Source organism: Entelurus aequoreus, linkage group LG07 (genome assembly GCF_033978785.1).
Source record: "Entelurus aequoreus isolate RoL-2023_Sb linkage group LG07, RoL_Eaeq_v1.1, whole genome shotgun sequence".
In the NCBI taxonomy this organism is placed as follows: domain Eukaryota; kingdom Metazoa; phylum Chordata; class Actinopteri; order Syngnathiformes; family Syngnathidae; genus Entelurus; species Entelurus aequoreus.
Window position 1 is genome coordinate 41,159,393 of NC_084737.1, and position 25,000 is coordinate 41,184,392.

At 38.2% G+C, this 25,000-nt stretch overlaps 2 protein-coding genes across 3 annotated transcripts in view; both read right to left on the minus strand.

Annotated features, from left to right (window-relative positions):
* LOC133653871 (embryonic polyadenylate-binding protein-like) overlaps positions 1-21,587 on the minus strand; it is a 30,706-nt gene extending 9,119 nt beyond the window's left edge. Inside the window, exons 1-6 of the mRNA XM_062053657.1 lie at positions 21,417-21,587; positions 18,118-18,322; positions 16,258-16,451; positions 16,062-16,177; positions 11,425-11,564; positions 11,258-11,352 (exon numbers count right to left, since the gene is read on the minus strand). Coding sequence (XP_061909641.1) covers positions 11,258-11,352; positions 11,425-11,564; positions 16,062-16,177; positions 16,258-16,451; positions 18,118-18,310 — 738 coding nt within the window. The 5' untranslated portion in view covers positions 18,311-18,322; positions 21,417-21,587. The remainder of the gene's footprint in view (positions 1-11,257; positions 11,353-11,424; positions 11,565-16,061; positions 16,178-16,257; positions 16,452-18,117; positions 18,323-21,416) is intronic.
* A 580-nt stretch (positions 21,588-22,167) lies between these two features.
* LOC133653873 (14-3-3 protein beta/alpha-1) overlaps positions 22,168-25,000 on the minus strand; it is a 3,666-nt gene continuing 833 nt past the window's right edge. The window contains exons 2-6 of one of the 2 annotated variants that reach the window (XM_062053659.1): positions 24,362-24,663; positions 24,099-24,222; positions 23,821-23,984; positions 23,350-23,445; positions 22,168-23,275 (exon numbers count right to left, since the gene is read on the minus strand). In XM_062053659.1, coding sequence (XP_061909643.1) covers positions 23,219-23,275; positions 23,350-23,445; positions 23,821-23,984; positions 24,099-24,222; positions 24,362-24,655 — 735 coding nt within the window. In that variant the 5' untranslated portion in view covers positions 24,656-24,663 and the 3' untranslated portion in view covers positions 22,168-23,218. The remainder of the gene's footprint in view (positions 23,276-23,349; positions 23,446-23,820; positions 23,985-24,098; positions 24,223-24,361; positions 24,664-25,000) is intronic. The other variant, XM_062053660.1, reaches the window with a different exon arrangement.

Here is a 25,000-nt window from a genome sequence, read left to right on the forward strand (position 1 = left end):
GAGTAACTATGTATCTCCTCCATATACAGTGTGGAGCTGCTCCCCGAATCTATTATTAATCACCTCCCTTATGACAAATGAATTGCATTTGTTAGTATCACTGGAGGATGAGGCTACTAAACATGTTACACCCCGAGAACAAGCCAGGAACAGGCATTCTAATAGCTAAGCTAACCGCTAAGCTCGCTTAAACAACACCAAGAAATAAGTGCTAGGTGATGTTTAAGCTTAGACGGAACCACTTTGCAGTAAAAAGCAAGCAGATAATTACAGGAAATTAATAAGTTGATTAGTAATAGTCGAGAGAGAGAGGATAATATAACAGTAACTGTTGGTGTGTCAGCATTGTTACAATTAGTACAAGACACAGAAGAGGAGGGCCGAAGTCCTCCTCCAGGCCAGGCCCCCTTTGACTGAGTCTCCACCCCGTCAGTCATGTTGTATTTTTAACACTTTCATATCGGGTCTACTGGCAGAGATAAGAACTATAAGCTACACAGAGGATTTTATCATGCATATGAGCCAGTCTGCCCCACAACAAGAGGTTAGCGAAAATGAAGGAACATATTGACAACAACTTTGAACTACCACAGAATAAAAATGGCGGACTTGCGCAAAGCTTTTTGGGTAAACCTCTATCATATACAGTGCAGGCCTCGAATTTTAACTTTTTAATGTCAAGGCAAGTGTTCACTTAAAAGAGGGCTCATATTTTAGGGCACCAAGGCAAACATTATTTTTTTTCGAGGCAGGAGATATAATATATATATATATATATATATATATATATATATATATATATATATATATACACACATATATAAAATAGATAAAATTAGTGTTCATGTATGAGATCTAGGGCTGCCAATTATGGCTAAAGTAATAATTAAGATTATAGTTATCAATATTGAAATCATGATTACTGATTGTTAAGCAAAGCAGTGTTGGGGTGTGAACGTAATACCATCTTGTCTTTTTTAATGTCTAATAAAAAGACTATAGATAAACGTTATCCATATATTTATAGACAAATATTAGGTTTTTTATTCTTTAATATCAACTTGTCAGCATTTTGTCATGCCTTTATCTCCATTATTACATTTTGATAGAGAGGTTTTTTTTTTATTTAAGTTATGTACATTTATATGTACATGTAGATGCTGTATCGGGACAGATCCATTAAGAGTGTGAGCAGAAATATGTCGTATAGTAATTAACAATACACAATAAAACATTACCAAAATGATGTGTCACATGAATGATTTTTGAAGACCTTAGTGACATGAAAACAATGTAAAAAAAAAACCTGGTGTTTACTTTTTGATATCAAAATAAAACACAAAACAGTTTGGCTAATGAATATGAAGTCTAATAAATAAGCTTTGTTCTTCTCCAATGCCTCCCTAGTGTTTCAGTACAACAGTTTGGCCAACAAAAAAAACCCTGGAGTGATACCTCTCATATCGAATGAACAATCTTCACCGCCTGCGTTCAATTCGATGAGATGACAAAACATTTTAGTTGGTATTGATTATTTGAACACAGATAAAGTTTGCAGTTAAATAAAGGAGGAGTAAACATTCCAGTAAACAAAGTAAAGACTTTATAAACAAATTGTGACAAGTTGTAAATTAGAGCCCTGACAGTGCATCCGGAAATTATTCACAGCGCTTTATTTTTTCACATTTTGTTTAAAAATTTCATACATTCATTTTTGTCCTCAAAATTCTAGAGTCAATAACCCATAATAACAGTGTGAAAATGTTAGTTTTTTAAATTATGCTAATTGGCCCTGCGATAAGATGGCGATTTGTCCAGGGTGTACCCCGCCTTCCACCCGAATGCAGCTGAGATAGGCTCCAGCACCCCCGCGACCCCGGAAGGAACAAGCAGTAGAAAATGGATGGATGGATATTAAAAATCACAGACAAATTACGGAGACATCCTGGATGAAAACCAACGCTTCCCATCCAACCTGATGGAGCTTGAGAGGTGCTGCAAAGAGGAATGAGCAGAACTGCCCAAAGATAGATGTGCCAAGTTTGTGGCATTGTATTCAAACATACAGTACTTGAGGCTGTAATTGCTGCTAAAGGTGCATCAACAAAGTATTGAGCAAAGGACGTGAAGACTTATGTACATGTTGGGGGTGTAACTATTGATCAATATATTGATTTATATTCCTAAATTTCAAGTATATCAATTTGTGCTTGGTAGGGTTGTACGGTATACCGGTATTAGTATAGTACCGCAATACTAATAAATCATATTTGGTACTATACCGCCTCTAAAAAGTACCGGTCTCCCACCCGTCATTGTCACTGTCACGTCGTGTTATACAGACGAACATGTTCGGCTGCGGATTACAAGCCGGACGTAGAAAACGGCGATCGAGCAGCAGAAAGAAAGGAAACGGCGCATACCGGAGGCGACACCGGGGACGAAGATTTCATCGGATTTAGCGATCGGGAGTGACAGATTGTTTGGTAAACGTATAGCATGTTCTATGTGTTATAGTTATTTGAATGACTCTTGCCATAATGTGTTGCGTTAACATACCAGGCACGTTCTCAGTTGGTTATTTGTGCGTCACATGACGTACACTTACTTATTCAGCCTGTTGTTCACTATTCTTTATTTATTTTAAATTGCCTTTCAAATGTCTATTCTTGGTGTTTGATTTTACCAAATAAATTTCCCCCAAAAATGCGACTCCAGTGCGACGTATGCATGTTTTTTTCCTTCTTTATTGTGCATTTCGGCCGGTGCGACGTATACTCCGGAGCGACTTATAGTCCGAAAAATACGGTAACTACTTCTAAATCACTAATCCTTGTCTCCATGGAGGCAAATCAAGTACATTTATTTCAAAGTATCATCCTGTAGGACAGGGGTGGGCAATTAATTTTTACCGGGGGCCGCATGAGCAACCTGAGCACTGCTGGAGGGCCACACCGACAATATTTCAATTAAATTTTGCTTAAATTATTTTTGATATACCGTAAGATAAAAAATAATATTTTCATTTAACCTAACTTATCTTTATACAAAAGCAGATGGCTTTTGATGGTTTTATTTTTAACACTTTCTTACACAACACTTCTGATGTATATTACAATGCAAAAATGTCCATTTCTGTCACTTATCCTGCCGCCTCTTTGTTGTGAAGGTAGCACGCCTGTAAGGTGATTGGCGAAGAAGGAGGAAGCGTTGCTGTTGCGGAAATGAGGAGTGAGGATCGATGTGCGTGTGGAAAGAACGAGATAAGTTGAGCTGTGTTAGTATAGGTGGCTCAATAAAAGTTTAAAAAGAGCGTCAGACTTGGTGTGCACTTCTTCTGGACGCTACAATTGATGTCAGAAGTGGGATGAAATGCCTCCCAGTTCGCCTTGCCATCAAACCTGGGAGTCTTCGTTGAGGGCGGAATTCCCCCATGGCGAGCAGCGTGCGCTGCACCTGTAGTCTCTCTCTCTCTCTCTCTCTCTCTCTCTCTCTCTCTCTCTCTCTCTCTCTCTCTCTCTCTCTCTCTCTCTCTCTCTCTCTCTCTCTCTCTCTCTCTCTCTCTCTCTCTCTCTCTCTCTCTCTCTCTCTCTCTCTCTCTCTCTCTCTCTCTCTCTCTCTCTCTCTCTCTCTCTCTCTCTCTCTCTCTCTCTCTCTCTCATCTCTCTCTCTCTCTCTCTCTCTCTCTCATCTCTCTCTCTCTCTCTCTCTCTCTCTCTCTCTCTCTCTCTCTCTCTCTCTCTCTCTCTCTCTCTCTCTCTCTCTCTCTCTCTCTCTCTCTCTCTGTACGTACCTCTCGATGATGTAGCACACAAACAGTGCAGTATGCGCAAAGTTTTTCTTCTGCCACCAATTGTAGCGTCCAGAAGAAGTGCACACCAAGTCTGACGCTCTTTTTAAACTTTTATTGAGCAAGCTATACTAACACAGCTCAACTTATCTCGTTCCTTTCACACTCACGTCTATTATTCTTATATTCTTTAAACACAGCAACATGTGTACTACAAATTAAGCACACGGCTTTACCTTTACGTGGCAGTCCATGTCTTGTTGAAAACACGCCATTCGTCATCACCTTTTCTTTTTTTAGCGTCTCGGGGATAACCGGGCATCACTTGTCGCTGTGCGCCTTCACTAACAGGACATACGCCCATAAATCACACTTTTCAAATAAAAGCAGCACAGTTGTATTGCACGCACGACATAGATGTTTTTTTAAATTTATTTTGTAATTGCCGCTGCGCGCACGAGCATACGTCCACACGGAAGTCATACAAATAACGCTTTTCAAAACAAAAGCAGCACCGTTGTATTGCACACTCGAAATAGATACTTTTTTAAATATATTTTGTAATTTATGATTGGCCTCACGCGGGGCCGGACAGGGACGTACAAAGGGCCGGATGCGGCCCGCAGGCCGCAGAATGCCCAGGTCTGCTGTAGGACGAGTGGTAGCTATACATACTACACACCGCAGACCACCGGTGTCATGACATTGGATGTGTTAAGAATTGTCTATAGTTGACAAAGCCAAGACAAACTTTCACTATGTCTGACCATCAATCATTGAGACGATCATCTTGACTTTGAACACACTACACAAAAGTGAATGAAGTGCAGACTTAGTCAACAGCCATACACGTCACACTAAGGGTGGCTGTATGAACGCCAACACTGTCATAATTATGTGTCATATAGTGAAACCACACTAAACAACAATGACAAACACATTTTGGGAGAATATTTGCACCGCAACACAACAAACACTACAGAACAAATTCACAGAATTCCCTGCAGCACCAACTCTTCCGGGATGCTACAATATAAACAAACGCCATTGGTGGATCGACACCTAACACCCACTGTAATAATACAGGAGTACAGGAGCATATCTAGTCTATACTATGATTACATCGATATTTTTTAGCATCACAAAATCTTCTTTCAATGTATATTATGTTTAGAAACTCAGGAAATATGTTCCTGGACACATGAGGACTTTGAATATGACCAATGTATGATCCTGTAACTACTTGGTATCGGATTGATACTGCTGAAAGGATTTAGTATAGAACAACGACGATAAAGATTGCAACTTTGGTATCTGATAAAAAAAAAAGGCTCGCCCCTACCGGAAGTAGCGTGACGTAGTCAGTTGAACATATATGCAAAGTTCCCTATTGTTTACAATGATGGCCGCATGAAGTGAGAGAGATTCGGACCGAGAAAGCGACAATTTCCCCATTAATTTGAGCGAGGATGAAAGATTTGTGGATGAGTAAAGTGCAAGTGAAGGACTAGTGGGGAGTTGAAGCTATTCAGATAGGGAAGATGCTGTGAGAGCCGGGGGTGACCTGATATTCAGCTGGGAATGACTACAACAGTAAATAAACACAAGACATATATATACTCTATTAGCCACAACACAACCAGGCTTATATTTAATATGCCACAAATTAATCCTGCATAAAAACACCTGCGTGTTTGTTACGCTAGCTCCTAGCTCCTCTGCTAGCTCCTAGCTCCATAAAACACGCCAATACAATTCAAACACCTGATCAACACACACAATCACTCAGCCCAAAAGACCGTTCACCTAACCCAAGGTTCATAAAGCTTATATATTTTTAAAAAGTTACGTACGTGACGCGCACATACGGTCAAGCTATCAAATGTTAGCAGCCAAGGCTGCATACTCACGGTACCTGATATTCAGCTGGGAATGACTACAACAGTAAATAAACACAAGACATATATATACTCTATTAGCCACAACACAACCAGACTTATATTTAATATGCCACAAATTAATCCTGCATAAAAACACCTGCGTGTTTGTTACGCTAGCTCCTAGCTCCTCTGCTAGCTCCTAGCTCCATAGAACACGCCAATACAATTCAAACACCTGATCAACACACACAATCACTCAGCCCAAAAGACCGTTCACCTAACCCAAGGTTCATAAAGCTTATATATTTTTAAAAAGTTACGTACGTGACGCGCACATACGGTCAAGCTATCAAATGTTTAGCAGCCAAGGCTGCATACTCACGGTACCTGATATTCAGCTGGGAATGACTACAACAGTAAATAAACACAAGACATATATATACTCTATTAGCCACAACACAACCAGGCTTATATTTAATATGCCACAAATTAATCCTGCATAAAAACACCTGCGTGTTTGTTATGCTAGCTCCTAGCTCCTATGCTAGCTCCTAGCTCCATAGAACACGCCAATACAATTCAAACACCTGATCAACACACACAATCACTCAGCCCAAAAGACCGTTCACCTAACCCAAGGTTCATAAAGCTTATATATTTTAAAAAAGTTACGTACATACGCAAAAAAAAGTTGCGCACATACGGTCAAGCGATCAAATGTTTAGAAGCCAAAGCTGCATACTCACAGTAGCATGTCTGCGTCTTTGTCATCCAAATCAAAGTAATCCTGGTAAGAGTCTGTGTTGTCCCAGTTCTCTACAGGCGTCTGTGTATCGAAGTCAAAAGTCCTCCTGGTTAGAGTCTCTGTTATCCGAGTTCTTCCATCTTGACTGCATCTTTCGGGAATGTAAACAAAGAAGCGCCGGCTGTGCACTGTTGTTGCTGACTACGTTCGAAAAATACGTCCATTTCGCACCGACAACTTTCTTCTTTGCTTGCTCAGCTTCCTTCTCCATAATGCAATGAACATGATTGGAACAGATTCACGAACACAGATGTCCAGAATACTGTGGAATTATGAAATGAAAACAGAGCTTTTTCGTATTGGCTTCAATGTGGAAGGCATACCCGTGTTCCCCGGTCTACGTCACGCGCATACGTCATCCTCAGAGGCGTTTTCGAACCGGAAGTTTAGCGGCAAATTTTAAATGTCACTTTATAAGTTAACCGGCCGTATTGGCATGTGTTATAATGTTAAGATTTCATCATTGATATATAAACTATCAGACCTGCGTGGTCGGTAGTAGTGGGTTTCAGTAGGCCTTTAATATTGTTGACAAAATGATAGAATGAGAAATGACACGATATGTTACTGCATATGTCAGCAGACTAATTAGGAACCTAACTTACTACTAAAAGACAAGTTGTCTAGTATGTTCACTATTTTATTTAAGGACAAAATTGCAATAAGAAACATATGTTTAATGTACCCTAAGATTTTTTGTTAAAATAAAGCCAATGACAACATTTTTTGTGGTCTCGTTTATTAAGAAAAGTACCGAAATACATTTTGGTACCGGTACCAAAATATTGGTATCGGGACACACTAGTCCTTGGCAAGTTTGCCTTCCGGAAAATAGGTTTCGATCAAAGATAGTTTTAAAAGGAAATTGATACATCTTAACGATACTAGAAAAAGGAAAACATTGGATTTAAGAACGGCAGACTTTATATCAACATTAACATTTTTAAAAATAAGAATGTTCAACGTTAAAGGGGCTGTTTGCAACACATACACAGATGCCTAGAGGGTGCCAACTTTCCAATGTATTCCAATGTACGGTATATCCTGCCTTCTTCTGGCTTCTCGTACGTCATGACGTAATTACATATGAGCGTAACACATGCACGTGCATTAGCTTTAGGTATTAGCTAATAATAGCAATTTGGATAGCTAACGTTAGCTATCATAACAACATGACTGCAAATTGCTTGTTGCTTCACTTGTACTACTTTGTACAAGACAATAGCTGTCTCCATTCGGCAAGTGTGGGGTGCTGATATTGCGGTGCACAAAGGCTGTCCAAATTCAAGTGTTTCTCCCATTAGCAGAAAAGTTGCATCCGTGTACACTTGGCGTCCTTTCATATCCCGAGATCCTTTGCACACTCAACTCTGAAAATTACTTTATTCATGACGCGGTGCTATGCAGAGCAGAAAGAACGACATTAAAATGTAAATATAGCTTTATTTATTCATAAAACAGCTAAAAGCAGACATGTCAAGCTGGGATGACAGTAGTGACGTACATTTGTGTTAAAATACAAGACATCGACTGTAATGTTGAACGACCGCCGTGCTCTGCCCCTCTCTTTACCCCGAAGGAGAGCCAAATATCCGGCCATTGCAGACGGCTTGGTGCCTGGAGATTTTTTTAACGTTTGAAAGTAAAACCTTACATCTTTTAATTAACTTTTTTAAACCACAAGAAGTTGACTTAATTATGTTCTATTAATGTGTGGCGGAAATAATGAAGTATTGTAAATGTGTGCAAAAATTTTGCGATATTAGTTGTTGTTTTTTATTTACATTTGCATGTTATTTGAAAATGTTTACTTCTATTAGTGATTATTGTGATATAGTGTTGAACTTTTCTGTGTTTTTTTTGTTTTTTTGCTGTGCAGAATAATCAAGGGTGACTTGGACAACAGAGAAAAAAATAAATGTTGGATGGTCATTTAAAAACAAAGTAATTTTATACCAATATAAATCAATAAACTCATGTGCTGAAACTGATTTATGCGATTAATTTCCTCTACCTTTATTGCAAATAATTGTATCATAATAATATTATTATGCTATCCCAATATTTACAATGAGTGACTATTTGGGTTGTAAAAATTGATCGGTGCAAATGGATAACCGATTTTAACTTTCGAGATCTGAATACATCGTTTGGGGAGCCTCTGGATCGATCTATATATATAGTATGATCGGTCAATGTCCGGTTGGAAAGTCATGAATCGGTTGCTTGTAGATCTACTACGAAATATGTCCGCTCTAATCTTACGAGATTTCTGTGATGATGTAATATGAGAGTACCGTTCTTTTTGCGATTGACGACAGTGCAACATGTCAGACAGCACCGAAAGGGTTTATAAAACAATTCACCCCCGAATATTGAATCTTAAGTGTGGTTAATGTTTGGATAGAAAAAAAAAGAATGATCAGTTGGATTAAAAGTATGGCCGTTTATAACTTTTGGAAAACATCGATAAAATAGCGGCAGCACGACTAATCTGAGCACCCACCTGTTGTGATGGCATAAAGACGCTCTAGCCGGCAATGAGGGAGCTAGGGATGCCAATGCTAGAAGACTACAAACTCGCAAGCCAAAGACATTGATTTCAAAGACTTCCAGCCCCATTTTAGCCAAAACTCTGCAAGGTAATCAAACCAACTACTAGTACCCGTTTCTAATTGGGTCGATCCTTGTAGACCGTGAAGATTCTGGACTAATGATACTGCTTCCGGTATTTTTTTTTCATCCAGCTCATAGTCGTAATTATGACACGCTGTTACATTCGGTTCAGCTGCCGCTGCATTCACAACAAATCAGCCTGTTATTACAAATAAGAAGCAACATCACACAAATGTTTGAAAAATAACAATTAATCCTCTAAATTCTCTCAAAGTAACACACGCTAACAAGAGTCACACAGTTTCAAGTGAACGCCACTTACAGGGGAACTGTAATTTTTTTGGAATGTTGCCTATCGTTCACAATCACTATGAAAGACATGCTGACGGATACATTTTTTTAATGCATTGGAAATAGTAAATAAATAAATAAAGTATTTGAGCTTCTACACTGAAGCTGCTGTTTAGTTTACGTGGTGGGACTTCTTGCACTATCTTGCATTTGTGTTACTGTGGTGTTATAAAACCTCTATTTTAATATAAAATAATTATCCTCACTTTCAAAGCTATCCATAACCTTTCCTCTGTCATATATTTATGACCTGATCCATGTCGCCAGACCCTCATGTTCCCTAAGTTCCTCGTCATCCGTCCATCTCACTGTCCCCTTATATAGACTGTCCACAATGGGGGCCTGAGCCTTCAGTCGCTCAGTCCCTCATCTTTGGAACTCACTACCATCAGACCTTTGCAATATGGACTCAATTTCCCTCTTCAAATCAAGACTCAAAACACACCTATTCCTGACTGCTTATTCACTGTAAATTGTATCTTAGTTTTTATCCAATTAATTTTATTGTTTTGTTTTGTGTCCTTGAGTGTCTAAAAAGATGTCTTATAAATAAAATGGGTTATTATTATTTTTATTATAGAATACAGTAAAAACATAAACAAACGGCAGCTCTGCTAGGCCATAGTAACACACGTGTTTGTTTGTGTTGAGAGAGATCAAAAAAATTTAACTGAATTCAGTTTACTTTTATTGCAGGGACACGCGAAGAGTATAGAGCAGTGGTCCCCAACCACTGGGAAATGTTTTTATTTTTTAAATTAAATCAACATAAAAAACACAATATATACATTATATATCAATACAGTCTGCAGGGATACAGTCCGTAAGCACACGATTGTATTTCTTTATGAAATACAATCGTGTATTTGTCCCCGGTCCGTGGGACAAATTTTCAAGCAGCTACAAAAAGGTTGGGGACCACTGGTATAGAGTATATTGTGTGCCACACAAGAAGCTGCAGAACAGCAAAGCACAGTTGTCGTGCAATATTTGTATACCTGAATATTGTGTGTGTGCGTGTGTGGTGGGGGGCTGCTTAGTAATACATAATACAAAATGTTTAGTGTTACGATCATGCCTTGATAAAGATGTTAATTATGTAACCTATGATATTTCAACCTAAATAATGCTTTTGATAATCTGTACATTACGTTGTGTACTTTGTATAGCTGCATTTCATCGATCACAGTTGACGTAAAGGAATACATAATATTTCAGCCTGTCTTTTTGGCAGGGGATACAAATTCAGGGAGCTATTCATAAGCTTTATAAGGGATGCAACTGCTCCCCTCACCTCCCAGGAGGTGAACAAGGGAATGGGTCAAATGCAGAGGACAAATTTCACCACACCTAGTGTGTGTGACAATCATTGGTACTTTAACTTTTAACTTTAACTGCATTTTCTGTTTTTGTTTACTTGTTTTTTTTAAATAAACATGCTTCGGGCATTTAAACAAAGTGTTGGCAATTGTACTTGTATTGTAAATGTTGATGCCAATATGTCACTTACTATAAATTAGTACTAGCTCCAAATATCGGTTATCGGCCTATTTCACAACTAATAATCTGTATCGGCCCTGAAAAATCCATACCGGTCAAGCTCTACTACCGAGCACTGCTGTAGCTAGTTTTCGAGCAAATTTAGCATTTAAGAACAAAAATTATGTGTGGAATTATTTCATGGGCCAAAAAAACAAACCGCCATAACACAGACCAAGGTCCATCTGTACTGATAATTTTTTTCACCTGCAGATAATACAATGCAAACCAAATCACAACTTCAGTGAAAACTTTGAAAACAAAATGTGACACTACCTTTTGCGCGTCCTCATGGTTAACAAAATTCACGAAGCCGAAACCACGTGAACAACCTTTCTCATCCTTCATCACACGCACACTGAGGGTCCTCCCTGAGAGCAAGAACCAACAATCATATTTACCCTTCTAAGACTTCAGAGCTAAAGCAACATGCATGTTCCTACCAAATGCAGCAAATACATCTTTTAGATTGTCATCTGTGTAGTCTTCACCAAAGTTTTTAATGTAAACATTGGTGAATTTCATAGCTTTGGTGCCAAACTCCAGCTCTCGATCCTTGCGGGACTTGAAATGGCCAACAAAACTGTAGAGATGGTAAGTAAGTAAAGTAAGTAGGTACAAGAAATTGATGTCATTGCCCTCATTGAAGAAATAAGTCTTTTAGGGCGACGTGGCTCAGAAACTTGAATCCAGTTTCCGCAGTCACATCACTGCCTTTGTGTCGTTGAGCAAGACACTTCACCCACACTGGTATGGGGGACTACAGATGTAAATGAATAACTATGCAATAATCTGGCTCATTTACAGCGGATACTTCATTAATGTGCATTGTCCTGAATAAATAAAGCCAAAGAGAGACACAAAGAGTGATCATAATCAATGTTTTGTTTAATGTCTTTCACTGAGGATGACAACACTGTCTGATGCTTGGTACTTCTCTACGCTTGCACCCAAAGACAATTAACGTCTTAAGGAGACCCTAAAACTGTGGCACGACTGCCGAAGAAAACTGGTCATAGTGATGAAAGGCCCAATCCCAATACACCCACTCATGCACTACCACTAGCCCTCACCCACTACTCCTACACCCTCGAAATGAAGCAAAAAGGGGTAGAGCTTTGTAATCTTCCCTAAGAATTGGGACACCACTTGCGACGTCACTGCATAGTTTACGTTCGGGCACGTAAGCAACTACATAGTTTGCACATATGTCCCATGCTGTATTTTTGCACTAAAATGTATATAATTATGTATTTCAATACTTTAACACTTTTCAAAATAAATGACAACACAAAAATTTGTATTATTTGCTTCATTTTAACAGGACATTTATGATAAAACTTATGATTAAACATATGTTTCTTATTGCACCAAAAGAACAATATTAGAATTAAAAATTAATATGTGCATTAAACACATGGGCTTTTCCTATTGCACTCAAATAACAGTTTACAATTATTTTACATATTAGATAAAGACTGCCATAATCTAGAATTACGTTAGAATAGAAAGCTTCATTGACATTGTATTACAAAACTCAAATCCAGTGAAGTTGGCATGTTGTGTAAATCGTAAATAAAAACAAAATACCGTACTTTTCGGACTATAAGTCGCAGTTTTTTTCAGAGTTTGGCCGGGGGTGCGACTTGTATTCAGGAGCGACTTATGTGTGAAATTATTAACGCATTACCGTAAAATATCAAATAATATTATTTAGCTCATTCACGTAAGAGACTAGACGTATAAGATTTCATCGTATTTAGCGATTAGGAGTGACAGATTGTTTAGTAAACGTATAGCATGTTCTATATGTTATAGTTATTTGAATGACTCTTACCATAATATGTTACGTTAACATACCAGGCACGTTCTCAGTTGGTTATTTATGAGTCATATAACGTACACTTATTCAGCCTGTTGTTCACTATTCTTTATTTATTTTAAATTTTCTTTCAAATGTCTATTCTTGGTGTTGGGTTTTATCAAATACATTTCCCCAAAAAATGCGACTTATACTCCAGTGCGACTTATATATGGGTTTTTCCTTCTTTATTATGCATTTTCGGCAGGTGCGACTTATACTCCGGTGCGACTTATACTCCGAAAAATACGGTACATTGATTTGCAAATATTTTTCAACTAACCAGTATATTAAATTTAATACACTGCAAAGACAAGATACTTAATGTTTGAACTGAGAAACTTAATTTTTTTCCCCAAATAATCATTAACTTAGAATTTAATGGCAGCAACACATTGCAAAAAAGTTGTCACAGGGGCATTTTTACCATGGTGTTACATCACCTTTCCTTTTAACAACACTCAGTAAACATTTGGGAACTGAGGAGACCAATTTTTGAAGATTTTCAGGTGGAATTATTTCCCATTCTTGCTTGATGTACAGCTTAAGTTGTTCAACAATCCGGGGTCTCTGTTGTCGTATTTTAGGCTTCATAATGCGCCACACATTTTCAATGGGACACAGGTCTGGACTACAGGCAGGCCAGTCAAGTACCCGCACTCATTTACCACAAAGTTATGCTGTTGTAACACGTGCAGAATGTGGCTTGGAATTGTCTTGCTGAAATAAGCAGATACGTTGCTTGGATGGCAACATATGTTGCTCCAAAACCTGTATGTACCTTTCAGCATTAATGGTGCCTTCACAGATGTGCAAGTTACCCATACATTGGGCACTAATACACCCCCATACAATCACAGATGCCGGCTTTTCAACTTTGCGCCTATAACAGTCCGGGTGGTTCTTTTCCTCTTTGGTCCGGAGGACACGACATCCACAGTTTCCAAAAACAATTTGAAATGTGGACTCGTCAGACCAGAGAACACTTTTCAACTTTGCATCAGTCCATCTTAGATGAGCTCAGGCCCAGCGAAGCCAGCGGCGTTTCTGGGTGTTGTTGATGAATGGCTTTGGCTTTGCATAGTAGAGTTTTAACTTGCACTTACAGATGTAGCAACCAACTGTAGTTACTGACAGTGGTTTTCTGAAGTGTTCCTGAACCCATGTGGAGATATCCTTTACACACTGATGTCGCTTTTTGATGCAGTACCGCCTGAGGGATCGAAGGTCACGGGCATTCAATGTTGGTTTTACGTGCAGTCATTTCTCCAGATTCTCTGGACCTTTTGATGATATTACGGACCGTGGATGGTGAAATCCCTAAGTTCTTTGCAATAGCTCGTTGAGAAATGTTGCTCTTAAACTGTTCGACAATTTTCTCACGCATTTGTTGACAAAGTGGTGACTCTCGCCCCATCCTTGTTTGTGAATGACTGAGCATTTCATGGAAGCTGCTTTTATACCCAATCATGGCACCCAACTGTTCCCAATTAGCCTATTCACCTGTGGGATGTTCCAAATAAGTGTTTGATGAGCATTCCTCAACTCCCACGGTCTTTTTTGCCATTTGTGCCAGCTTTTTTGAAACATGTTGAAGGCATCAAATTCCAAATGAGATAATATTTGCAAAAAATAAAGTTTACCAGTTCGAACATTAAGTATCTTGTCTTTGCAGTGTATTCAATTGAATATAAGTTGAAAAGGATTTGCAAATATCCATACATTTTGTATTCTGTTTTTATTTACGATTTACACAACATGCCAACTTTACTGGTTGTGGGTTTTGTAAATGCCTCATGATTTATGGTTGCCAATTTTGAGCTCTGCTTTAAGACAAATACAATAATTAATAAACACTGAAAACAAGGCTAGAAATACACAGATAAGACAAGTAGCATGTAAAACACACATCGTTGAAGATAAAACACAAATGAAAAAGTGGGAATTTGTTACGAAATTCACTCAATTTACTTGCATTATTTTACATTACGTCGGCGGTTTGGACTGCTCTAATAATTTTAAACAAGCCAACCAGCTGTATGATTGTCTTGTATCTACTGGGGACATGGGGGAAGCTGTTAACTATATTAACCTGCCACGCGTTAAACTCCTTGTGGAAATCTGAATGCTTTTTATTTAAATGTTTAATTAAGTTTGAAGCAATGGCGGTAATGCTGTATTGACACATTTGGCGAGGCATGTTTTAAAGCAGCGCTCGGCGCGCGACACTCCCGTGTTTAAAGCGTCACCTTTATTGACAGTTCTGAAGCCCAAAGACCTTCATGTTGTCTTTAACGCACCCTTTTTAACCAGTAGACTTGCTGTTATTTTGTCATTATTCAAATATTGTTATGATTGTATGCACTCAGTGTGTGCGCTTTGACACACGAATGCGCCAAGACTCGGCTCAGCAACGTCACCGCCGCACAGCAGCACATATGGATGAAAAATAACTACGGGTGTTCTCCAAAGGCAGTAGAACTTTTTATTTAATTAATACCACAGTACTTTATTAGTAGCTGTGTACTGTACAACCCTCTAGTCCCACCATTACACAACAAACCCGAGAGCAATAGAGTAACGGCTGAGATCATTTTGGGGTTTTTTACATTCATAATGCTTTGGTTGATGAATAAACGAAGAACTACATGGAGAAGAAGCCAACATCTACGACTGTTGTCTCTCGTGAAAACTTTGAATGAATGTAACGTTGATGTTTTTACATTTGCAAGCTTTAAAGTTTTAGTATTTAAGTATTATTATTTAGTATTTTAGCCTAGCGTTAGCTAGCATGGCTAGCTGGCTAACATTACAAACTAACGTTCCAAACTAACATGTAATATATTATATAACCTTTGCAGAAATTGTGCATTTTTCTCTGGCCCCACATGAGCAAGTCAGCATCTGAAATCCCTCACTCTGAAGGGCTAGATTCATACCCCCTACTCCTATATGCAAAGAGTCATTGGGACACCACTACCTTCACAGGAAAGCGCAAAATGTAGGGATGGGTCTAAAAAGTAGGTTGAGGGGGTGTATTGGGATTGGACCTAAGACTGATTATTTTGACCCCTGTCTGAGCAAAACAGAAAAAATATCTAAAAGTCAAACGCCATCCATAGTTTACAAGTTTATTCTGCAGTACTCTTGGCCTCATGTTATCAGGTAAATAACAGTTTCAAAGATGTAACTTCTCAATAAAAGCCTTTTTTTACTCACACTTTCCTATCGTTCAGCAGCATTCCGTTCATGGTTTCAATGGCACGGTTTGCGGCTTCCTGAGTCTCAAAGTGAACAAAACCATAGCCTTTCGAACCTTTCTCATCACAAACGACCTACAACAAATACGCTTTAACATTCCGAAATCACCTCCTTACTCAACTTAACACAGGCTGTGCTACCAATCAGCACTTACCTTGCAGGACAAGATATTTCCAAAGGCTGAGAAGGTATCATACAATGCCTTGTTGTCTATAGAGTCATCCATGTTCTTGATAAAAATGTTGCCCACACCAGATTTCCTAAGGCCGGGGTCACGTTGAGACCACATTATTCGGATAGGGCGTCCCTTGATGACGTCGTAGTTCATTGTATCCAAAGCACACTCCGCTAAAAGACAAGAAAAGGTTTGAGGAAGATGGCATTGCAATGAGTTAAGTTCAAAAATGCTCCTCCAGCATTATATTTGTCACACAGAAGTCCACAGAGTAAGTTATATTTGTAGTTGGAAACCACTAGAAAGGACAAGCTCTATAATCCCTTTTTATTTTTGGTTTGAGAAAGGGCTGAGCGATTACATGATCGTGATTGATGATCGTGAAAAATTTTAGGTCAATTACGACGATCAGCATTAACTTGATCAAACATGGCGGAAATGTCCGCGAAAACAGCCAATCAAAGTTTACCTTTTCCCCTTTACAACCGGTTGTTAAGGACTGCAAAAATAAACAAAAGTGATGTGGAGCAACCAAACAAATGTACAAGGTATGAACACAACAAATGTGTTTAATAATTTGAAAAAGTAAAACCAAAGAGATTATACGAAATACCTAAAAATGAGAGCTTGCTACTGCTGCCTAGCATATTAGCAGTTGCTAATCGACCACATCGATATTTTAACTGGAAACTAGCTACTCTGTACTGTTATAAAATATAAGACACGTAGCAATGATTAACATTGTATGTACTGTAGCCTCATCTGTTGCATCACTGCACAAATACTCAGGATTGTAAAATAGTTCAGTGTAATTTTATATTTGTCTACATTTATTTAACTGTTGAGTAGAAATTTTAAATATATGTATTTTATTCAATTTGCTTTAATTACTCAGTATGTTAAAATGTTGAATTCATGTAATTAGCTTTTTGTACCTATTAATTAAAACGGTCAGGTTAAATAAAATACGAAAAAAAAATCACAATATTTCAGATCGGAGAGTATGAAAAAATAATTGTGATAATTTTTTTTTTGCCATATCCACATATCCATCCTCTGCGACATTAGATACTTTTGACTGCGAGGTCACCTTAGGGTCGTGCATTACCGTGTTACCTTAGCTGCAAAGTCCATTTTGGGATGTCTTGCTGACCTTTTCAGAGAGAGGGCACTTTCCCATTAATGCTCCTTGCAGCCTCACAGAGACTATGCCCAGAATATTTAAAGACAATGCCAGCACCACAATTGGGAAACAGGTCAAAAATATGGGGTACTGCCAGTTCAAATGTTACAATAAGCACTAGTAAAGCACTGGAAAAACTCACCATCTGATCAAGTATATAATTCTAATTTCTAGTCAAAATATTTCAACAAACTTGCTCTCAATTCCCTGAATTGTATTTTTCAGTGAGACATAAGAACTTGTTTTTAGGCAATAGATCTTCTGAGAAAAAAATACTACTTTTGGGCATCATAAGTCTTAATAGACACAAAACTTCACAATATTAGTAGGTATGGCTATAAATGCTCATTTCAAAATCACCTTTAATTTTTTAAAGCTTAATATCTTCTTTCAAGAAATCTTACCAAGACAATTTTGACTTGTTCCATTGGCAGATGTTTTTGCTCATTACAAGCTAAAATAACTTGTATAAATTGTTTTCTTACTCTTCTTAGGAGCGGCATTATTTCTAGTGAGGTAATGTAAGCTGCAATTAAATTCCACCACTAGACTTAAAATGGGAGATTATAGACTTCCCTAAACAGATAGATATGAGAAAATGTTTTAAATGGAAATGTAAGTAGACCATGAAAATTATGTAACAAAGGGTACTTTACCATCAGCTGGTTGCTGGAAGTTTATGTAGGCATATCCCAAGGATCTCCGGGTGATAATATCACGACAAACACGGATTGACATGATTGGCCCAGCAGGAGAAAATTTCTGGTACAACATGGCTTCTGTAACATCAGGATGCAGGTCCCCAACATACAAAGAGGCGAGGGGATACGTTGGTCCGCTACTGTTCATCTTGGTTGACAGCTTGTTCGAAAAAGAAAGAAGTATAGAAAACAGTTGGGGAGAAAAATTAAACCAGAGTTCATTTTATTTTGCCTTAACAGATGGCACGTGAATATTGGTCAAAGACTGCTTTTATGTAAATTATATTATAAACTACAAATGCATTGATACTTTTGACTTTGCCTGTAAAATAAAGAATATGCCTGACATTGGTTTGAGTTTGAGTTTATTTCGAACATGCATGCATACAACATGATACATCACAATTTCCAGTTTCTCTATTCAACATGTTCGAAAAGGAGTAGGAATAAGCAAAGCTTATTTAATCCTACCCCTTTTCCTATACATAGCAGTTGCTAAAACTTTTGTTCACTTCCTGTGGTCAATTCATGCACAATATACTCCATAAGTAATTACAATAAAAAATAAATATATTATATAATTGGTGAAGTAATTATATTTCATATAGTGAGATGAGTAAGATTATCTAGAAAATTAATGGATGGATGAAATAAATTCAGAATGTTTATCATGGTTCTTTGTTCTTTGTAAACACTTTAAGTTTGAAGAGTTTCTTGAAGTGGATCATATTAGTACATTATTTTATTTATTTGCTTAATCCATTCCACAATTTAATTCCACATACTGATATACGGTACTGAAGGTCTTAAGTGTTGTACGTGCGTACAAATGTTTTAAATTACATTTTTCTCTAAGATTATATTTCTCCTCTTTTGTTGAGAAGAATTGTTGTATATTCTTGGGTAGCAGATTATAGTTTGCTTTGTGTATAATTTTAGCTGTTTGCAAATTCACTATGTCGTGGAATTTCAGTATTTTCGATTCAATGAATAAAGGGTTTGTATGTTCTCTATATCCAACACTATGTATTATTTTAACTGATCTTTCTTGTAACACCGTTAGTGAATGAAGTGTACTTTTGTAGTTATTTCCCCATATTTCTACACAATAACTCAGATATAGTAACACTAGCAAGCAGTAGAGAATATGAAGTGATTTTTGGTATAGAACATGTTTTGCTTTATTCATTATTGACGTGTTTCTTGCTACTTTATGTTGTACATTTTTTACATGAGATTTCCAGTTCAATTTATCATCAATCATTATACCGAGAAATTTGGTTTAATTTACTCATTCAATTTCTATTCCATCTATTTGTATTTGTGTTTGACTTTCTCTTCTACTGTTCCCAAATAGCATTATTTTAGTTTTACTGAGATTCAAAGATATTCTGTTTTGTCAAACCATCTTTTTAGTTTGTTAATTTCTTCTGTTATTTGTATTAGCTTCTGTTGGTTCTATCCTGAACAAAACGCAGTTGTATCATCCGCAAATAATACTAACTTTAAATATTTTGTAACTTTACAAATATAATTTATATAGAGATTGAACAATTTTGGTCCTAGTATTGATCCCTGAGGTACACCACAGGATATATTTAGCGTTGTAGACATGTGTTTGCCTAGCTTCACGTATTTTTTCTTGTTTGTTAAAGAACTTCTAATCCAGTTTAAGACCAGCCCTCTGATGCCATACCGTTCTAGTTTTTTGATTAAAATATTGTGATTAATTGTGTCAAATGCTTTAGTTAGATTTATTGATGGTGGCAAAATAAGTCTATACCAGTTTAGTTATAATAAAGTGGTACGCAAACATAGTGGTCTAGTGGTATTTCTGACTGTCTGGAGAACTGGGATTCGGATTTTAGTTGGAACATGTCGGTGTGAAGTTTGTCCATGCTTGGTGCAATCGTATGTGCACAATATTATTTTTTTGTAGTTTTATTTCGAGCTTTATGTAGAAATGTCACCACTGAAGAGGCAGCCAGTTGCATCAGCTCATTTTACCGTTTTTGATGTCCTTTATTGTTTCCCTCTTGTTTTCATGTGTTTTTAGCCTTGTGTGTGTGTACTTTTTGTATCTGCACCGCAACCACATCTTTTCCCCATTGTGGGATGAATCATGTCGATCCTATCCTACGTGCTTACCATCCCTGAATGGTTATTTTCTGGGTACTGCAACTTCTTCTCACATCCCAAAATCCTGCATGTTAGGTTATTAAAGACTTGAACTTGTCCAAAGGTGTGAATGGTTGTTTGGATATATGTGCCCCGTGAATGACTAGTGACCTCGCGAGGGTGTAAGCTGCCATTTCGCCTAGAGTCAGTTGGGATAGACTCCAGCTCACCCATAACCCTAATGAGATGTATATAAAATGGAGGAAATATAATACATTGTGTGGAGACAATTTGCTGAATATACAAATATACACATTTTCTGTACATATGCATTGTGATGTGAATTTGCAGTTCCATAGCACAATTAAGAGTGTGTAATATTTATATATCTACTCAGTGGCCTAGTGCTTAGAGTGTCCGCCCTGAGATCGGCAGGTTGTGAGTTCAAACCTACGCCGAGCCATACCAAAGACTATAAAAATTACCTCCCTGCTTGGCACTCAGCATCAAGGTTTGAAATTGGGGGTTAAATCACCAAAAATGATTCCCGGGCACTGCCACCGCTGCTGCCCACTGCTCCCCTCACCTCCCAGGGGGTGAACAAGGGGATGGGTCCAGAAGACCAATTTCACCACACCTAGTGTGTGCGTGTGACAATCTTAACTTTAACTTTATATAAAAAAAACATTTTTTTGTGGTTCCAACTAACAATGTACCTCTTTTTTATTTATGAAAATAGGTTAAACAAATTAGAAAATGTATTTTGGCTCAAGTTTTGCAATAATTTTAACTTGCATTCATTTAACTGTTTGCAACTAGGGCAGCTGAGACGAGTAATGTTCAATGAAAAGTAAAACAAACTTAGTATAGTTAGAATTTACAGATAAAGTAGAATACTGGCAGGCTGTTTGGATAACGGAATAAATAATGTTACAATCTTCACACGGGATTGGATTATAAAAATGTGGTAATACAAAATATAGCTCGACATTTCCAAACAGCGTCATCACGAGCTAGCAACATTTGCCTACATACATACATGTCCATACATTTCCTAACACTTCACAGCAACGTGGTTTTGGGGTCTCTAAATCACCACATAAATAGATGAAATCACAAAGAGTGCTGTTACTTACAGCTTTTAAATAGCCAAAATGTTGAAATGCGTAGGGAAGTTTAGTGTAGAGAAGATGCTGGGCGATCTCATCTCACAATGTGTTTAATTGCCGCCAAGGAACACCTGCATCATTAATCCGCGCACCTTAACTAGTGGAACACTCCGCCATAGGAAGTAGTCCCCTAACGGGATGGCTTTAAGCTTGCCCTCTGGCGGACATTTTGTGCAAAAACAACATCTTCAGGTGTCTTTGTCCACAAAATGACAACAATAGGTTATCTTAAACGAATCTTTATTTCACTGAATGGTCTTTGACACGTTCCTATTTATTACATGTATAGTGAAACTAGAATGGTTTTAAGATACATAACACAAAGCTAGAATTACACCGACCATTGTTTATCTCCAAGTCATCATTGCTTTTTAGACCTATTCTAAAGTTTCACAACCACGTGTGTGCACTGGGTAATAGACTGTTACAGAAGCAAATTTTAGCCATAAGACTTGTCAGTAAAAACAAAGCAAGTAGATACCAGATATACAGACAGGCTTCGTTCCACATTCACTAACTGCATTTTCGTCAAGCATAATGAAACTGACTTTTTTTTAATGAACAAAAACATTATTTCAATCCCTCTGAGCTTTATCAGAACAAACAGGCTGTCAGCTATAACGTGGAATGGTGTTTTCAACTACAATATGTGGAATGTAGTGGTGATAAATGGTATTGTGACACTGAGCTTCTTTGAAAAGATGAAATGGCACCTTCAAATGATTTCGGAATTTAATTTGTTTCGTCCAAATGCCGCAGTCAACTATTTGGTAACACCGAAATGGATTAAACAGGTTAAGCCAGGCACCAACATGTTTTTTTTCCCTATGGAGAAATCAATCACTTTGAGACAAGAGATTTTTGCAGGCAAGGTTGAAACAATGTGGTCAAACATTTTTGAATAATATCAAAAAGGTTACTATAGGCTACACATACAGCTGATGGCAGTCAAACTACACAGTCAATCTGCACTTTGTAAAAGAAAACAGAAGAAACCCCTTTCTAACAGCTTTGTAATGTGGAATGTCTGAACAATGACACTTAGTAATTTAGGGGATCCCTTTAAAGTTGTGTGAAAACGATGGAGGGGCATTACACTCAGATGTCAGTGTCACAATACAGCCGGCCTCCTTTCTGTATGAGCCCACAGCAGAATTGCAGTAAGTTGGATTCAGGATTGTACATGTTTCCGAACACAAACTGCTATTGGGTTGTGAAGCAAATGGAACACCTACCGTCACAGTGTTTGCCAGTTTAATTACCATACAATAAAACCATACAATAAAACCTGTAAATACCATGAGGAATCACAATAATAAAAAGTAACAAAAAGGGGGTGGGTGAAATGCGTCAAACTTGCTGGGACAAAGGAATTAGAATGACGATTAAAATTCACAACACCCCCTCCAATCTACCCCCGCCCCCATCTCATACACACACACACACACACACGCGCCAACACACACAATATCTTTTACACTCCCACTTGCTCACTGCAAAAAGGAGCCGACTTACACACAAAGCTAACAAAAACAAGAAACATGGACCCACTAATCAATACAAGTTTCTACAAAGTGACTGAATGTACTAACAACTGAAAATGACCCTGTCACCTCACAGTGAACTGAGATGGGTAAACTAGTTGGTCAGGAGCAATTCAGGCTGCTTGTCATACAGAAGAGGAAGGGGCTGATGGAGTGGAGGGGGGATGTATATAAGCTGTCTGTGTTTTAAGATAAGAGTGTAGGTGGATTAACAGTGCAATTCCATTAGTTTTCCCCTTCTCCGGTCTCTCCCTCGTCACCCTGGTTTTCTGATGTCCACAGCTGCAAACGCACAATACAAACAGTTAGGAATCGCCTGTCCAACTCTGAATTAGTGTGAGGGCCGACCAACTCACAGTCAAATTGTCCCTTAGTAGTTGCATGATCAGGGTGCTGTCTTTGTAGGAATCCTCGTTCAAGGTGTCAAGCTCAGCAATGGCTTCATCAAACGCCTGAAATACAACACAAAGCTTACTCTGACCTGATGGACAAATAGCAAACACCTCACAGGATACATCTTCATAACAGAGGTATTATTTAAAAATATGTGTATGATTGTGGTTGTTGTTTGCAGTGGAGTAGAGCTGCAGTGTCAAAGCTAGACCTGCTTCTAATATTTTGAATTTCACTGTGAGCAGTTCTTCACCGCTGAAAAAAAAGTGTCGATAAAGTGTCTATCAAAACTGTGCATTATGATTGTCAAGGCATTCAATCGTGTCAATTAGTAGAGATGTCCATTATGATGTTTGTTAAAGCTACAGTATTTCCATTCTAGCATTGGATCTCATACTAAAAGTACAATACGTTTACAAAAGTTCATTCCACACCGTCTTTGCCAGACTGCAAGCCTTTTCCGGGTTGTTTTGGATTTCATAGTAGAAGACGGAGAAGTTGAGGGCCAGGCCAAGCCTGATTGGGTGTGTTGGCTGCATATCCCCCTTGCTAATGTCAAAAGCTTGCTGGTACGCCTGCTGGGAATTGTCCACAGTGTCTAGAGGTATAAAATATCAAGATTTAAATTGACATAGATTTATAGTACAGGTACATACAACAACACCATGAAATGAAAACCATAATTATATACCCAAAGACTGTTCACACTAACCCTTTTTGGTGTCTCCGGATGCAACCTCAGACAGGTATCTGTAGTAATCCCCTTTCATTTTCAGATAAAACACCTTGCCTTCAGAACTAGATGCATTGGCAATGAGGTACTGGTCCAGTAGCCCCTGAAAACAAGCAGTTAAGATTAGTGCAAAATGTAGCTTTTTGTGGGTCTAACCAAGACTTTCGCCATTTAATACTACTAAAGTTTAAACAGTTTTTCAGCTCATCAGTGAGGTAATGACAAAAGTCAGGCAGCCTTACAAGCACATCGTGGCAGATCTCCTGCAGCTCGGATTCAATCTTCTCCCGATATTCACGTGCCATCTGTTTCTTTTTGTCGTTGCCTTCGATCTTCTGCTCAATGCTGGAGATGACGCGCCAGGATGAGCGGCGGGCCCCGACCACATTCTTGTAAGCAACAGAGAGAAGGTTGCGCTCCTCGTTTGACAGCTCCGTACCTTGCTCCGTCACACTTTTCATGGCTGCGGCCATGTCATCATAGCGCTCAGCCTGCTCGGCAAGCTTTGCATTCTGTACCAGGTCGTTCTTATCCATTTTCTAGACTAGGGGAAATATAATAAACAAGACACATTGGTTGTTGACACATTAGATTATTAGGCAGAGATCATCAAAAAAAAACTTTTATAGAGCCAATCAAATAAATAATTATTCATGTATACATGTTTGCACATTTGCTGGAAAATCGGCCTAATACACTTTGCACGAATATTGAGGATGAGCACCGTAAACTGGGGCCCTTGGCAAGTGGGTCATGCATTTTGCTGAGGTTAGCCCCAAGCTAATTATCAGAGCTTTTCAATCCCGGCTCTCAGTGAGCTAAATTTTTTCTAAAAATGATTCACCATAATTAGCTCACTGACTTGAAATCTAATGTTATAA